Source organism: Catharus ustulatus, chromosome 1 (assembly GCF_009819885.2).
Source record: "Catharus ustulatus isolate bCatUst1 chromosome 1, bCatUst1.pri.v2, whole genome shotgun sequence".
Taxonomy (NCBI): domain Eukaryota; kingdom Metazoa; phylum Chordata; class Aves; order Passeriformes; family Turdidae; genus Catharus; species Catharus ustulatus.
Genome location: NC_046221.1, coordinates 161,548,521 through 161,565,555, shown reverse-complemented (window position 1 = coordinate 161,565,555; position 17,035 = coordinate 161,548,521). Strand labels below are relative to the sequence as shown.

Here is a 17,035-nt window from a genome sequence, read left to right as displayed (position 1 = left end):
TTATGAAGAGAGATTACAGGAATTTACCAATTGCAGGCTCAGAAAGTGCAGCAGTGATTAGTTGAGCCATGATGACTGTGTAGAAATACTTGATGTGTAATAGCATTGAAAAAAGGGCACAATAATTTAAAATATTAAGGTTGAAGGTAGTAACAAATTACAAAGTAGTAACTAAGGACAGAGAGAAATAAATTAAATATTAAGAGAAAAATCCTTGAACAATGAAATGAATAATTTTGTATATAATGGGTATTTTTAAAATAGACAGTCTCTCATGTATAGAATAGAAAATAAAACCATGTGAGGGTGTTTGGGAGAGTCATCTTGCTTGGGTGATACCCATCAACCTTTCTTTTCTGAGCCTTTCAGCTGCAGTTGTAATTAATTTGCCCTCAGATACCATAACTCAGCATTTGTGCCTATTAGGTAACCTGCATTATTGACTGAAAATATGTAAGAAAAGTGTCAACAGCAAAGTCTTCAGTCCACAGAGCCAAAATTTGGAAGAGCCCACAAAGACCATAGCATTTGGCTTTGAAATGCACAGGGGAATATAGGGCAAAGAGGTTTTTTTAAATTGTATGGAATGTGCATCTTCTTTTTGCTCAATTTGTGCCATTGAGGAGAAGGAGAAACTTGGGCAGACCTTGGACATGAAATTATTCATGGAGCTGGTGCTCTGTGGAGCACTTGGTGGCCTGAACAGCCACAGCCCAACACGAGAGAGATGCTGACCTCTCCAAACCAGCCCAGAGGAGGCCACTGAGCTGATCAAAGGGCTGGAGAACCTCTGCTGTGGAGGAACCTGTGCTCCACAGGCTGGGAGAGATGGGGATGCCCAGCCTGGGGAAGAGAAGCTCCAGGGAGAGCTCAGAGCCCCTTCCAGGACCTAAAGGGGCTCCAGGAGAGCGACTTGGGACAAAGGATGGAGTGACAGGACACAGGGAATGGCTTTGAGCTGAAGGAGGGTGGGTTTATTTTACATATTAGGAGGAAATTCCTTCCTACAGGAGTGGTGAGGCACTGCAAGAGGTTGTCCAGAGAAGCTGTGAATGCTCAATCCATGGAGGAGCTCAGGGTCAGGCTGGACTGGGCTTTGGTTAGCCTGCTCTAGGTGCCCTGCCCATGGCAGGAGCTTGGAACCAGATCATCTATGAGGTCTCTTCCAGCCCAAACCCTTCTGTGATTTTATGACTCCAGCTTTAAGTGACCTCTGTAAAAGATTGTGACTCCCTTCCTCCCTTGCACCAACCCTATAAATTCCATTTGTAAAAAGGATTGAATTGTCTCCAAACTCTGTACAGGATACAGCAGCTTCAGCCATTTCTAAACAGGGGATTGGCAGCATAGCAGTGAATTTGTGTATTTCCCTTGTCCCTTTGTCTTTTTCCTTTCAGTTAAAGTTAGATGTTCTTTCCTAATTTGTCAAGAATAAATAGTGCACCTAAATGAATCACTCTGTTGATAGCTGCAGATCAGACTCTGCAATCAGTATTTTATTTAAGTAAAATAATTGAGCAGCAATTGATAATACATGACAGCTTAAGATTGCTCTAATTGCTTGGCTTCCCAGAACACTCCTAAAAAGAAAATGAATTTCATCCATTGTATTTTTTTTTTTTCTGGCTGCATGACCCTCATGGAAATAAATCCAGAGTGGAAAATTAATAGTGCTGCAAACAAAGTGTAGAAAGTGTTGAAGCTTTTTGTCATAATCTTTGCACGATTTCTATTTTTGAAGATAACATACCACCTGCAATAAACTGCCTTTCCTGGGGCTGGTATCAGTCAGGGTGATAGATTACAACTACTTCCCTCACTACTGCTATTAGTTTATACATTGCAGCCTGGGGCAGGAAGAGGAGATGCTAAAGGAAAAGTCAGTGTGGAACAGAGTTTGGAGTTTGCTGACCGATTTCCATATCTTTGGTGACTTGTTACTCAGGAGACCTTCTTCTTCTGACCAGCTGCAAAAAAAATGGGGCTGTAAATATTAAATGTGTTTTATTTTCTTATTTTAAAAAGACTAAATGTCCTCAACAAGCATTTTTATTGCATATAAAAAAAACCCAACACTTTTTTTTCATAGGTTGCTGTAAGAACTCATATATCTCCCTTTTTGCAGTTTGCTGCTGTAGAGACCAACAGCTCCTTGGAGCTGTTGGAGAGCAAAATAAATGTGCAATCCAGACAAATAGTTCCTGTTGGACAGGTACCCACCACATGAAACACTCTGTGACAATTGCATCAAATCACTGTGGTTATTGCCCAGCTCTTGCAGAAAGAAAGGAATCTGTTGCTCATAAAAACCTTTTCTTGGCCAAAGCTGTGGATTTTTGTTGTTGGACAATTCTGCTCTGGTTTGCATGGCTTTTATGTTCACCTTTTGTGTTGCATTTAATTTTTGCTTTCAGGGTGTCAGGCCAGCAAATTTCACAAACCCTAAGCTGCAATCTGTATTTGAAATACAAATGGATATCCTCTACTGGGAGAACCTTCATCTTCACTGAGTATTTTTATTACTGGGCTGCAAAGACCACAATGTCAGGCATTTCATTATCTCTGTTCATTTTTAGTCCTTCATGTAATTACTTTTGTGCCATTTGATTAGCCTATATACATATGTGAATTAACTCAGAAGGAACTCCTTAATTCAACTCCAGGGAGCTGAGAAAGGTGAGAAGGCAGAAATTCCCACAAAAACCTTTCTAGCATATCAGAAAACAGAAGCAATATTTCTGATCTGTGAGTCTCTTTCATATCCAGCCCAAGGGTTTGTTGGAAAAGCAAGGATATTAATCTTTCTTTAGTGGTAAAGCAGATAGAAACTTGGCTGTAGGAGAGCAAAAGTTTGGATTCATGGTGTGGGTGCAGAAACTTTCTTTTGCAACTGTGAGAAAATAAATCATAGAATCATAGACTGGTTTGGGTTGGGACCTCAAGGATCACCCAGTTCCCACCCCACTGCTGTGGATCAGGTTGCTCAGGGTTATTTATTCCAAACATGCATGGTAACATCCCAGAGTCTTGTTCCAGCTGTGCTAACAAGGTACAGGAACATCAGACATGCAGTAAAGAGAAATCAAATTGCAGCACGTTGCCATTTGGAGAGCAGAGCTGAGAGTAATGAAGTCACTTCCCTCTTCATTTCCTTATTTTGTGGATCCCCTTCTTTCACTCTTTGTTGACTTTATGAGTCTGGTGGAAGAGGAGTGTGGTGGGGATGAAAGAAAGGGCAGGGCACTGCAAATTATGTAAATCCACATGGTCTTCTCCATCGTGGGTGATTTTTGAAACATTCTCCATTTGCTCTGCACCTCAAATTTGTAGTATCTTTGTTTTCCACAGCCCTCTGTGCCTCTTCTCTACTTGTGAAGCCCCACCTGGAGCACTGATTCCAGATCTGGAGTGTCCAAAGCCAGGTTGGATGGGGCTTGGAGCAGCCTGGTCCAGTGGAAGGTGTCCCTGCCCACTGCAGGGGCTGGAACTGCATAATGTTTAAAACCCAAACTATTCTGTGACTTGTTATTCTGATTTCATGATGATAACAACTGTTACATCTCAGTTTTCTGATGTGACCCATTCCTACTCACATCACTCCTGGTCTCCCTGATATCAAAGCTATCACAACATTAAATTGAAAGCATTTCATTTATTTATTTATTTATTTATTATTTTTGTTTTGTTAAAACTAAGCAAGGCAAACAATTTTTTTTCTTTTCTTTAATTTTTTGTTTACTTACTTGTTATGGATCATATCAGTGCTCGTGCTTGTTTTACGCCAGAGTGTTTAAGCCAGGAAAGAGAAACCTGAGATTTAAGGTTTGTTTTCTGCTACTGTAGACAGAAATAGGCTATGTTTATATCTCTGCAATCTGCTAAGCCTCAAATGTTCATTTAACACCTGGTATATGTTCAGGACAAGTTAATCTTAAAATTATTAGTGTCTGTCTATATACAGTGGCTGTTTGTTCAGGTGGGAGTGTTTGTGGTACATGAGAATACATGTGTTTATGTGCCTGTATAAATACCCACGTGTACATACATAGGGAATTCACAGACCTTTACAAAATGATGAATTTAAATAAAATTTGGGGTGTTCATTAATTTCAAGATCTGAATCAAAGATGGTAAAAATAATGCCTTATTTCATCTTTCATCCTTTATTATATTTTTCAAATATAAAGTGAAGATAGCCACATAAAAACAGAACTATTGATGCCTTCCTCCATTAACACATCTCCTGTTTCCAGATCCAAAGGGTTTTTAAAAGGACAAGCTACCTCTTCCTATGTTTGTGTTATTGTATTTCCCTTTGACAAACCTGACAAGGGGGAATGATTTAAACCAGTAGAAGGCACATTCATATTGGATATGGGGAATAAATTCTTCCCTGTGAGGGTGGGGAGGTCCTGGCACAGAGAAGCTGTGGATGTCCCATCCCTGGAAGTGTCCAAGGCCAGGTTGGATGGGGCTTGGAGCAGCCTGGGATAGTGGAAGGTGTCCCTGCCCATGGAAAGGGGGTGGAATGAGTGATCTTCAAGGTCCCTTCGACCCAAAGCATTCTGTGATTTCATGATTCTGGTTCCATGGTGACACAACTGGCAGGATTTGTGACCCTGTGGGGGATCCACTTGGAGACCTGCAGCCCATGGGAAGGACCAGGTTAGAGGAGCTTGTGGGGGACTGCCTGCCTTGAGAGGGACATGGAGCTGGGGAAGGGTGTGAGGAGTGTGAAATGTGAGATAAACTGACCACAGCCCCCACTCCCTATTCCCTGTGCCACAGCAGTGGAGGAGGGAGAGAACCTGGAAGCGAACTCCAAGAAGGGAAGGATGGAGAGAAGTGTTTTAAGATTTGGTTTTATTTTTCATTACCCTACTCTGATTTTGATTGGTAACAAATTAAACCAATTTACCCAAATCAAGTCTACTTTTCCCGTGACAGCAACTGATGACTGATCTCTCACTGTCCTGGTCTCACCCCAAGAGCTTTTCCTTGCATTTCCTCTCCCCTGTCCAGCTGAGGAGGGGAGTGATGGAGCAGCTTTGGTGTCCATGTGACACCCAGCCAGGTGCAGAATGAATAAAACACCAGCTGGCAGCTTGCAGGATCTCTGTCCTCATCCCTGCAATGGCTCAGCTCTCTCTGAAGAGCTCCAGGCATCTCACCTCCCACAGCCTCTCCATTTGGGTTTGGTGGACAGGAATCCCCTTCCTGCTGTGTTTCCTCAGCTGGTGTCCCCAGGTAGGTGCTGTGCTGGCTTCCCAAAGCTCAGCATGACAACTTTAATCATGCAGCACAGTTCTCCACTCCCTGAGATGACACAGACCTCTAAGACAGCAAAAGAGAGAGAAAACGGGCACAGGCAAGAGAGGGAGAGAGAAACTCCACACTCTGGCTGTTGTGGAGTCCCAGAGGAGATCTAACTCAGTCTGTAATTGCTGTTCTGGATGGCTTCTGCCCTCAAAACAATTTTCTGCTGGTCTGTTGTTGCTTAGGCTGAATCAGGTTGATTTATTGAATGTCATTTTTTTTTCTCCCCAGCCACAGACAAGAGAAAAATATTTGTTGAAAGGCTGTTGCAGCAAGATTTAGTTTCTGCCTATCCTGCATCAGAAGCTTGCTCACATTTTATGTTGGTTTTTTTTTTTTTTTTTCTTTTCCTTCCCTTCTCCTGTCTCTCAGAAAGGAGTGAGGACAAACACCATGCTCTGATTTGTATTTCCATGTCCATACATGGTGGACCACAGGGTAGGAGATGCCCCATGGCTGTTGCAGATGGGACAGCACACAAGGAACATCTCAGCATCTTTGGTAAAGCATGACAGACACTACAGAGGGCTGGTGGTTGATTTTTTTCCCCTTGTTTCTTTATAGTTCCCCCAAAGGTAACAAGCACAAGGGGTTTGTTTTGCTTTATTGTGTTTTGGAGTGCTTCCATGTGCAGAAATGCACACGTGGGCCTTGCAGGACATCTTTCAGGATCTCCTTGAGGTTTATTTTATAGCTCTCCTGGCTGCTTGCTGCAGAGTATATGACAGGTCAGAATGTGACCTCGCTTGTAAAAACTCAGCAGCTCCTGAATATTGAGGCAGCAATTAATTTAAATGCTAATTTATAGCCCTTTTGTGAGTACACAAAAGTGCATGTGCTAAATAGGATACACCCCTGATAAGTTTGATCCCATTTTTATAGAAACCCAAGGCAAACATTCCTAGAAATGAGAGTGACTCTTCCCTCGAGGAGCTGAGCTGACACTGATAGAGGAGGCTGGGATCTGGCTGCATGTGAGAGAGGAATTATTGACTACACAGATTTGTTCTGTGTCCTTCTGAGGAGAACATGTTCTCCTCTCTGGTTTATTTAGCCCCATTCCCATGGCAGGAATACAACAATGTCTTTAGGATATCATTAAGGGCAGGGTTATGTTGGAAGTTTTCAGTGGGAATAAATCTTCACACCACAAAGCATGAGAGTGGAAGAGAGGTTTGCTTATTTTCTGTCTTGGAAATACTTCAGTAATGCTCATTCTGTGGGGAAATGGGCTGCTGGGGTTTATTGTTCCCACATTGGTGGCAATGTCTGGGTTTTATGACCTGACTTGCTCACAAATTAATTTCAAAAATGTGGAAATCTTTATCTTGTTAAAGCAAAAAAATCAGAAATCGAAATTCCTGGTTTATCTGCAAAATCATATTTCCAACCATTTTTGTGTCAGGTTTGGAAATTTATTTTTTTTCCCAAAATCTCAGTACTATGCAGTGACATTATTCACTTATTGAGTCAGGTTAAATGACTAAAATAGTCCTGCCATTTTAACCTAGTACTTTCTGTTAAGAACTTCCCAAACTAATTTTCCCTGGTGAGAGTTAATCCTCCGGAACTTAAAAGCCCAAAATTCTTTCACATCTCTGGTTTTCTCATCTATCACTTCTCTGCTTTTTTGGCCATCTTTAGCTACTGCCATTTCATTTTATTGTTGACTAGTTTAATTCTTTTTGTTCCAGAATGGGTGATATTAAATCCTGTCTACTAATTTGATTTCTCCTTTTCAGGGAAAAAAAAAAAAAAAAAAAAAAAAAAAAAAAAAAAAAAAAAAGAGGATTTAGATAGAACAGTTTAAACCTGTCTCCCTCTTGCTGCAGAACAGAGTGAATGAATTGCTGCCAGACAGGAAAGGCTGGTGTTAATTAAAACCCAGGGAACCCCAGCCTGGTTAGCTGGCAGGGAGACAGAATTTTGGGAATGGTGGTGGCTGCTGCACTCCTGGGTTCTGTGCAGTCAGAGATTTATGTGGAGTTGTATTTCATTGTGAATTCTGCAAAGTGTGTGCAAACATGGGAAACCAAAGGCAATCTGATTTTCCTAACAAACTCTGATGCCTGGCAAGTTCAGAGTTGCTTAGGGATGGAGCAGACCTGGCAGGAAGGAGCAGGGGAGTAGCTCCAAGGTATTTCCATTATGGAAGGTCTTTATTTCTGGGTATTTTTCTTTCTTCTATTTCTTCCTTTGTTTTCCTTACATATATCAAGGACTTTGAAACTTCACATTGCCAGGTTAAATTATTCAGCAGATTTCTTGCTTCAGGTCAGATTGTTTTTTTGTGCTCTGTGCTTTATAACTCACCCCTGTTGGTTTTTCCTGAAGTGCAGCAGTCGCAGTTTTCCCTTCCTCACGACTCAGCGCTGGCTCTCACTGATGCATATTTGCTAAACAGTAATTTTAAGTGTTATTGCAACATTATGGAGAGGATCTATACTCTGCAGCTGCAGATGGTTGGTTTCAAGTACCTGAATACAAATGGCAAAGCTGAACCATTCACACACAACATTGGATTTTCATTCTCATTCTTCTCTGACTCATGTAATATCTGGGGGTCAGGGCAAAGACAGCCCAACACCTCATGGCTAAATCACCTGGGAAGGGTCCTCTGAGAAGTCAGTGGACACACTGGAATCTGTTTTATTCCAGTGGAACTGCTTGGGGTGGGTGGGGGTGTGTGTAATTCAATATATTGCAATAAAATCTTAACCAAATGTAGGTGCAAATATTCGTGAGCTTCGAGCCACCTTCACTCAGAGTGCTGAAAAAGAAGCACAACAAAACAAAGCAGATTGGAGTGTAGAAGGGATTGTGTTTATATTGCAAGGAACAGAAACAAAAAATGTCAGCCACAATGTAGCCAAGAGAGACAAATCAGCATTCTGTGCTTTTTTTAGTATTATTATTTTTTGTTTATATTTTCCTTAATCATCTTTTGCAAAGCAGTTAAACAAGAGCAGAATAAGACATTAAAGCTAATTCCCAGTTCTTCGCATTTTGCTAAACTTTAACTTTCTCCCTTAAAATAATTTTTCCAAAAGCTCAGAAAACTTGCTTACAGAAAAAAAAAAATCACCACTAATTTCTCCTCATTTCCTGGTAATGATTTACTAACACAGTGCTCAAGTACAATCCCAAATTACTTAAAATTCATTGTGTTGCAAAATATTCTGCAGTATTGACAAGTTAGGAATAATCCCATCCATAATTAAAGCTTCATTATGCTTGACAAATGAGGGAATAAAGTGCATTGTGTGGTGCATTAGCCAGTCTTTGGTTGGGGGAGTGTTTTTTTGCTTTATTATGATTTCTCATGGCTTTTCCAATCTTCTGCTTTTCCTCCATCTTCAGTTATTCAATAATTTGGTATATTCTAGCACTTACAGTGGGACTCCCAGACCTCATTTTAAATTGATGCAGTTCTATTGCATTACGTGTTGAAGTGTTATGCCAGTTATATTCTCACAGCAAACTTCAGGAGGAGGACATGGATTCATTTTGCACCATTTTCTAAATTTGCTAGCAGGGAAATGGAGTTCTTTAAAAAGGGTGGTGGAGGCAATTGAACCTTTGGGATGAACATGGAGTGAGCCAGGCTGGAAGGGACCACAGTGGGGTCATCTGGTCCCATCTCCCTGCTCCATCCCAGAGCACAGGCACAGGGTTGTGTCCAGACACTTCTGAAACTTCTCATTATCTGCTCTGATGTTGTTAGCAATGAACTCAGTTAATATCTGTCTGTTTTGGCCATGATGATATTTGGAGGGGGAGGTCTCCTGGTCCTTATCTCAATTTATGAACCCTTCATTATATTTTCAGTCCATGGACCTACAGTTTGCCAGGAATCTCCATCCTTGGAGGCAGACAAAACCCTGAGCACCCTCCTTTAGTTGTCTGCTCTGAGAAGAGTTGTTGGGCTAAATAATTTCCAGAGGTTCCTGCCTATTTCAATGTTTTTGTAATTCTCTGATTTGTATGGCTAAAAAAGAAATGCATCCTTTTTTAGTGTCTTTTTTTCTGCTCTGGTAATGCTGCCTTACTGGCAGTGCATTTAGCAGTGTCTATATTATTATGTCTATTATTGCTAAATTAATTCTTTTTACAAGAGGCAGTGTCATATGATGTCAACATATGCTCACATTTGCTCTTTTATATGGTGAGTGTTCAGAAATGAAGAAAACAAACTCATGGGTAATTTGCTGTGTTTTCACAGAGAAAATTTCAGAGGTGAATGTAGCTTTTTTGAGGTTTTTGGGGGTTTTCTTTTTGTTTGTTTTGGTTTTTTTTTTACTACTTGTATCTTTCATCAAGCAGCTCTTTCCTTATTGCCCTATCAATGAAATAATTTCAAATTCAGGGAGTTTTCAATTGTATCTCTGTCAGTTTATGAATAGCATCAGATGGATGCTGTGCTGAGAGATGGCCTTTTTCTGTGTAGGAGAAAACAGTCTGGGATGAATGGCCTGCGTCACCAATAACTTTTTTAGAAAGAGAAGGGTTTGCTGCTGTTGTTTTTTATTGTTTCTCCTTAGTCCTCCACAATTCTGAAAAGCAACCATAAAAACTGATCATTCTGCTTGTTCCTCTCACAAAGCTTGAGTCAGCTGGCTGACTTAGATCCAGCAAACCATGGCTCTGAGGGAATTTTTTACTATGGGAGCATTACAACTTTCTCTTTTACTTCTGCACCGATGAAGATTTCTGGGTTTGTGTTTTTCTTCACCAGGCTGGACTGTGGAATGTGCCTTTTGTACCTGGATATTCCCCATTCCTCGTTAATGCTGGGATTTCTGTCTTTCCAGAGTGACATGTTGGATGTGAACCAGATCATCAAGGACCTGGCCTCCATGGTGCACGAGCAAGGAGACACCATAGGTAGGTGTCACCTGAAAATTATGGCTTTATTCCCCTCTCCCACCATTCCAACGGGATCTTGTCCCTCACCAGCAGCCCTGTGTTGATGCTGTGATTATTTTCCCTGTGCTCTGAGCGTTTTGTACATCCAGAGATGTTTGGATCTGACAAGCTGCCCTGAGCAATAAGGTTCTTATGTTATGGACAGTTTGCTGGTATATTTAGCATAAAATAGAATTCACAGGGAGATGAATGCATTCCCTTTTGACTGCAAAAAGAAATCTGGACGATATGTAACATTAACTGGAAAGGGAGCCAAGTCTTCCTTTCTACCTGGATCTGTAATTAAAAAACAATAATAATGACAATTATTGTGATTACTGATGAAATTAGAGAAAAACAAGCAGGTTTTTTGTTTCCAAATAGAATTTTCATTCCACACAGCAAGGGGTGTTTCATTAAATTTACAGAAGCCTGACATCAAGGTGTGCTCATATAACCTCTGAAGTTTCTGCCCATTAGTTGATCTCCTCTTGTTCTCCAGCTACCAATGATTAGGAAAAAACTGGGTGGAGAAAACTGGGAAAAGAGATGAGAGTAACTCCCAGTCCTATCTTTGGGAGCAGTCCATCCCTGAGAGCCATCACTACTTGTGACCAGAGAGACAGGACACTTCACATCAGCTCTCTGACCTTTGTCACTGCTCTTTTCTGATGGTGTGAAGAAAAAACAGACTTTTTTTTTTTTCTCTCTCTCTTGGTTTTTATATGCACAGTAATAATATGTGGTACTGCTGGAACAACTACCCACTTTCAAATTTGGGAGCTAATTGTCCTAAAGGCTGGTTGAGGCACCTAAACTCCAGAGCATCAGGATTTGTGGGGATATTCCTCACCTGAGTGCTCAGCTGGAGTTCTCACTGGTGCTCCTTGGAGCAGGAGCAAGTTCTGAGACAGCCATATGCAGATTTTAAAAGCACAAACTCTTCTCTGCTGCTTATTAATAGCTCTGGATTTCTTTGCTGAGTTCATATATCTGCAAATTTCCATTACCATAAGATACTTCCATTCACACTGAAATGAGTGATGCACACCCCTCTGAGAAACACCATTCAGATTCACAGAGGTGGCAAAAAAATCAAAATTATAATTAAAATCAGTTTTTTAGTGTATTTTCTTTTTTCCTTCTTCTTATTTTTTTTCTCTCTTGATGCTGGTTTGAAAGCTTATTTTTGTACATGGATAACTTTGGAGCCTGATTCATCTCTAAAAGCACATCAGATGCTAATGCCTTGAGGGACATGACAACATACATCAGCTAGCTTCAAGATCCTCACAACTCCTTTTCTTAAGGCAATATTTATTATTTTAAGACTTTACCCATGCATAGAAGCCATCCCAGTATTGACTTCCCTGGGAGAAGCTGTTAGACTAAGTAGGACATTTTGTCTTTGAGCCAGCATAAGGTTTTTGTGGGGTTTTTTGTTGTTTTTCTTCTTCCTCTTACACTCCAGCAGATTTTTAGCAGTTTTTTAAGGACTATCTTTTAATCCTGACAGGCAATCGAGGTATCTTCCCAACCAATTGCTGAAGGGTCCCACTGTTTATCTTTTGACATTCATATTACACAAAAGTAAGGGAGATAAAGAATCAGGAGGCAAGAGATGTCGAAACCCCCACAGTGAAAATTCCATGATGACAAAAGCTCTCTTGGCACTTGTTTTATTTTTTTAGTCCATTCCTCTGACATGCATGGAGTGAAAGCTCTGTGGGTGCTTGTCTAGGAAACACTGGGAAAATACAAAATTAGAGAATAGGAGATGAGCCCTCCAGCAAAATGGTCCCAGAGAAAACCCCTCTTTGGTTCACCTGAGCTGGGGAGAGTTTGTGTGGGCTGTGCATGGCACAGGCAGAGTAACCCTTGCTTCTTACAGGAACCTAAAAGGAATTTTTCTGGCATGTGGGCCAGTCCTTAATGAACACTTTGATAACTCTCCCTAGGGGAGAGAGCAATTTCTGTAGTGCAAGGAAGAAATGGAATGCAGACTTGGGAGAGGATCTCTCTGTTATTTCATGCAAACAAACTGTGTGCCCAAGTTCCTGCTCATGGCATCTCTTTGATACAAATATTTAATTATGCATTACCATATCAGCGAGCCCAAGCCTCTGAAGCCAAAACAAGGCAATGGCTTGGGATAGCTGGGAATCAGCAGAGTCTTCCCAACACCATCCTGCAGGAGCTCTTGGCAAAAGTATCCCAGTGCAGCTTCATCACATGGGGGGAAGAGGGCAAGGAGGACACTACCAGGAGAAAACAATAATTGGCTGTAGAGCTGGTGTTGGTGACATGGTTTGGGGTTCATGGCACCCTGTTTGTGGACTTGCAGCTGCTTTGGAGGTTGGGATCCACCTCATAAGGAGAATTTTAGTGCTGGTGGGGGAGGGAGGGACCAACAGTCCCATGGGAGCAGAGGACAGGAAAAAAGGACATGGGGTGGTGTGGCAGGAAGGGTCCCCAAAATCACCAAAACAGGGTGTGAGCAGGGTCACCTTCAGGATGTGAGCAGGGAAGTGCCTACAAGGCACCCCCATCATGGACAAATATCCCAAATCCTCTGCAGGAACTGAGCACTCTGGGGTGCTAAATACACAAAATATTGGGAATAAACCTGAGGCGTTAGAGATCTGTGTGAAGCTGCAGGGCTACAGTTTTGCTGGGATCATGGAGATGAGGTGGGTTGGCTCCTGTGGTGGAGTGTTGCCTTGGAGGGATGCTGGCTCTTTTGGGAAGGGCAGGGTAGGAAGATGAAGAGGGAGAGTTGCCCTTTCTAGAGAGAGCAGCTGGAGTGCAGGGGATGCTGCCTGGGCATGGATGAGAAGCTGATGGAAAGTTTGTGGGTCAGGATTAAAAGCAAGACAGGCAAAGAGGATGATGCCCTCTACAGACAGACAGGAACAGCCTCACCTCTGCAGGCTCTGGTCCTCACAGGGGATTTCAACCACCCCAGTATCAACTGGAAGGACAACACAGCAGGGCATAAATATTCCAGGAGGTTCTGGCATGCACTAAGGACAGCTTTGGGGATCTGATGTACAAATGGCAAGATCTCCAGATGGCCAGCAGAGGTTCATCCCCACTAAATTTTACTGTCATGGCAGCAGAAGGATTCTGAAGCCAAAGCATCCAAGGGTTCAAGGCTTGGCACTGTGAGAAGTAAATTATGTTGGAGGTGATTGCAACAGCAACAATCACTCCTTTCCACACTCATGACCACTCAGCTGAGCTGTAAGTTCCCCAACAGTCTGAAACATTCCCAGTACTGAGCATCTCTATTTTATATGTGCAAGTCTGTGCTTGGATTGGTGGTACTGGGAGATGTATGCAGACTTCCATGGAATCAGATTTGTGACTGCTGTTAGGGAGAAAAGAATCCTTAAATCTTCACTTCCTCTGAAGAAAGTGTCAACAACGCACCTGCCAATATTTGTATTGGAACCTGATGAAAGCAAGTGCATTTTTGTCCAATTTGTAGGCTTCTGTTTGCCTTGTACATGAGAATAAAGTTGACCTGAATAGGAGTTAATGTGTTTTTTTTTGGGTTTTTTTTGCCCATGGCAAAAGGAAATGATCTGTGTTTTAGAAAAGCTGTTTTTCCATGCTACCTGTGTATAGAACCTTAATAGTTATGCCAGAAAAACACTCAAACCTTCATCCCTTATCCAAACTGCTCTAATTCAACTTCCACCACTTCCATCACTGTTTACAGCTCCATTGCATTTCACAAAGCCACAAGGGAAGACCCACGTTGTTCTGAAAACATTTTGCACTTTCAAAAGCATCGCATTGCTGACTCTCTTTGAGCAGGTTTGGAACCAAGCTTTGTGTATCTGTAACCCTTCCCAATTCCCTAAAACAGGAAAAGATCCCAAGCTCACACAGTGGCCACCTATTTTAATATTACAAGGGCAGCAACACAGGAAGGAACTCACCAGCTCTCTACTTCTTTGTCCAGAATGAATGTACAAAATCCATCTTTGCATGGCAAATCTCACTGGCTGAAAGTATCATGGAATCATTGGACAATTTGGGTTGGAAGGGACCTTAAACACCAACCACTTCCAACCCCCTTTCCATGGGCAGGGAGATCTTCCACTATCCCAGGCTGCTCCAAGCCCCATCCAACCTGGCCTTGGACACTTCCAGGGATGGGGCAGCCACAGCTTCTCTGGTCAACCTGTGCCCGGGCTTCACCACCCTCATAGGGAAGGATTTTTTCCCACTAAACCTACTCTATTTTAATTTTAATCCACTCCCTCCTGTCCTGTCACTCCAGGCTCTTGTAAATAATCTCTCTCCAGCTTTCTTGCAGGCTCCTTTCAGGTACTTGAAGGCCACAATTAAGTCACCAAAAACCCTTCTATTTTCCAGTTTGAACAGTTCCAACTGTCTCAGCCTTTCCTCTTAGGAGAGGTGCCCCATCCCTCTAATTAACTTGAACAGAACAGATCAATGTCCTACTGTGTCAAGCTTAAGACTTCCTCAGACTTTGTTTTTAGACCAATACTTATCCAGACTTAGATGTTGGTGCTACTTAGCTTTCACTTCACTTCACTCTTGAAGTCTGGACTTTTTATATCTAAAAATAACTTGGTGAAAAAAATTCTTGAAGTGGTCTAAAGTCGATGCTCCCTCACTTAACAAACATCTCTGCCTGGTATCTGTCAGGATGGAGCCCAGAGATCTGGAAAAATGAGTAAAGAATGGCAGCTTCTGGTTTGCTTCAGTCAGGAGGAACTTCTTGACAGGCCATTGAATTCAGTCCTTGAGTGACTCTGCCATTCCCTGGAGTGCCACTTTGTCACTTATTGCCTAGTGATGGTAACAACAGCAATAAACTTCCTTCAAAGGAATAGATGTTTGCATGAATGCAAATGGGGTGCTTATTTTGGAAGCTTTGGGATATGGAGAGGGTTTTTCAGGTTTTTTTTGGTTTTGTCTTTTTTTTTTTTTTTTTTGGGGGGGGGGCAGTGTGTGGGTGTGTGTGATTTTTTTGTTTGTTTGAGGTTTTTTGGGGTTTTGGTTTTTATTTGATTGTTTTTGTTTTCTGTTGTTTTTGTTTTTGTTGGTTTTTGTTGGTTTTTTTTTGTTTTGTGTTTTTTTGTTTGTTTTTGGTTTTTGGGGTTTTTTATCCTATGAAATCAAGTCCACTTTGTTGCCTTTCTGACCTGAAGGATGCTTTGACACACAAACACTGTCAAGAGGCCACATCAGCACGTCCTCCTCCAGTCTGTCTGCCTGGATGGCACAGCCAGGACTCTGCTGTCAGACTGCAAACTGAGCTGGGAAATCATTCAACTGCAGCCTTAACTAAACCCTCCCGAGTTATGAGCCTCAGTTGGGACATCTGCAGAAAATGAACACATCTTGAGAACAGTCCCCAAATACCTGAGTGTTACAGCTCTAATATCTCTGATCAGTTGAATGTGGCCTGCAAAGTCTCTCATTTGGTGAAGATTCCTAAGTGATCTCAGAGGAGGATGTTATGGGAATTTGTGCATTTATGTTCTTATTGGTTCCTGATGGATTGGGAAGTCTTCTCTTGGCTGTGTTGCTTTCAGCCACCTGAGAAGACCCAGGGTTACGTGTCAGAATGGTACACTGGGGTATTCCTGAAGCTATTCCACTTCCCAAGGAACTTCCCATCCCTTTTTTCACCTTCAACATAAGCCCTGTCATCAGCTGTGCTTCTGCTAAGTCTAACAAAGCTTTGCTGCAAACCACCCCAGCTGCTGGAATTGTGTGCTGTAATTATCCCTGATTGCCTGGTGGGCAACAATTTGAAGGTCATGGTGAGTGGGTCAGGTTTCCCAGAGAAGCTGTGGCTGCCCCACCCCTGGAAATGTGGAGCAGGCTGGATGGGTCTCTCGTCAGCCAGTGGAAGGTGTCCCATGGCAGAGGGTTAGAACGAAATGATTATTGAGGCATCTTCTAAGCCAAATAATTCTGTGATTCCATGGTGTGTTTAATGCCACTCACCTTTCCCTGTTTATCTGCACTGCAGCAGTGGTGGCCTCCACTGAACAGCTCTCTGGACAGGGCTGGACAGCCTCATTTTCTTGTGAGCCTCTGCTTGGTGACCTTGGTGACAAAGTTGGAGCCGGGTGTGGACTACTGTGATCTCTGACCAGCTCATTTTACTCGAGATAACAAGCAACACAAAAATGGCATGAGCTTTTGTGTTTTTCTCCTCCTCCTGCTCTCTGTGAGTTTTTTTTGTGCCATCCCTTGCATGAGCTCACATTGAGCTCCTGTAAGACAGCACATGCTGGTTTACAAGGAGAGGAGTGATGGGCCACTCTACTTGCAAATTCACTAACGCCTGAAGATTTGTCTGCCGTGTTTGTTTCTGTGTTTGACCCTCATAATGTGATTGGGCTGGTATAATTACAGTTAATGAGCCAGCTAATTTTGTACAAGAATCAAGGCTCTTCCTTCCACGAGGTTTATTGCCACCCATAGGATTCTTCTCACATCAATTTATCCAAAGCAATTTTTGGGAAGTTAGAACTGCCATGGTCTCAGTTTCTAATAATGCTGCAATTGAGCAGTAAATGTTGGAAAGGCAGAAGCTGCTCAGGTGGGTGGTTTATTTCTGCTGGGAGGTGCAATTTTCTGCCAGACACACTGTTTGGGAAACAGGGCTTGAGCAGTTTAAGTAAATCAAACGAGCCATGTAAAGCAAAAGAGGTCAAGCAAGTTGTAAATATCAGTGACCTTACGTGGTAGGTAAAATATATGATCTTTCCAAGGCAGCAAGCAGAAATAAAATAAATTTGTTTCTGTGAATCCAAACCCC

The 17,035-nt window shown here is 42.1% G+C and overlaps 1 protein-coding gene across 2 annotated transcripts in view; it reads left to right on the top strand.

The window, feature by feature from the left end:
• Positions 1-17,035, top strand: part of TSNARE1 (t-SNARE domain containing 1) — a 460,525-nt gene that overhangs the window by 269,146 nt on the left and 174,344 nt on the right. For both annotated transcript variants that reach the window (XM_033071250.1, XM_033071242.1), the window contains exon 11: positions 10,128-10,200. In XM_033071250.1, the coding sequence (XP_032927141.1) occupies positions 10,128-10,200 (73 nt within the window). The remainder of the gene's footprint in view (positions 1-10,127; positions 10,201-17,035) is intronic.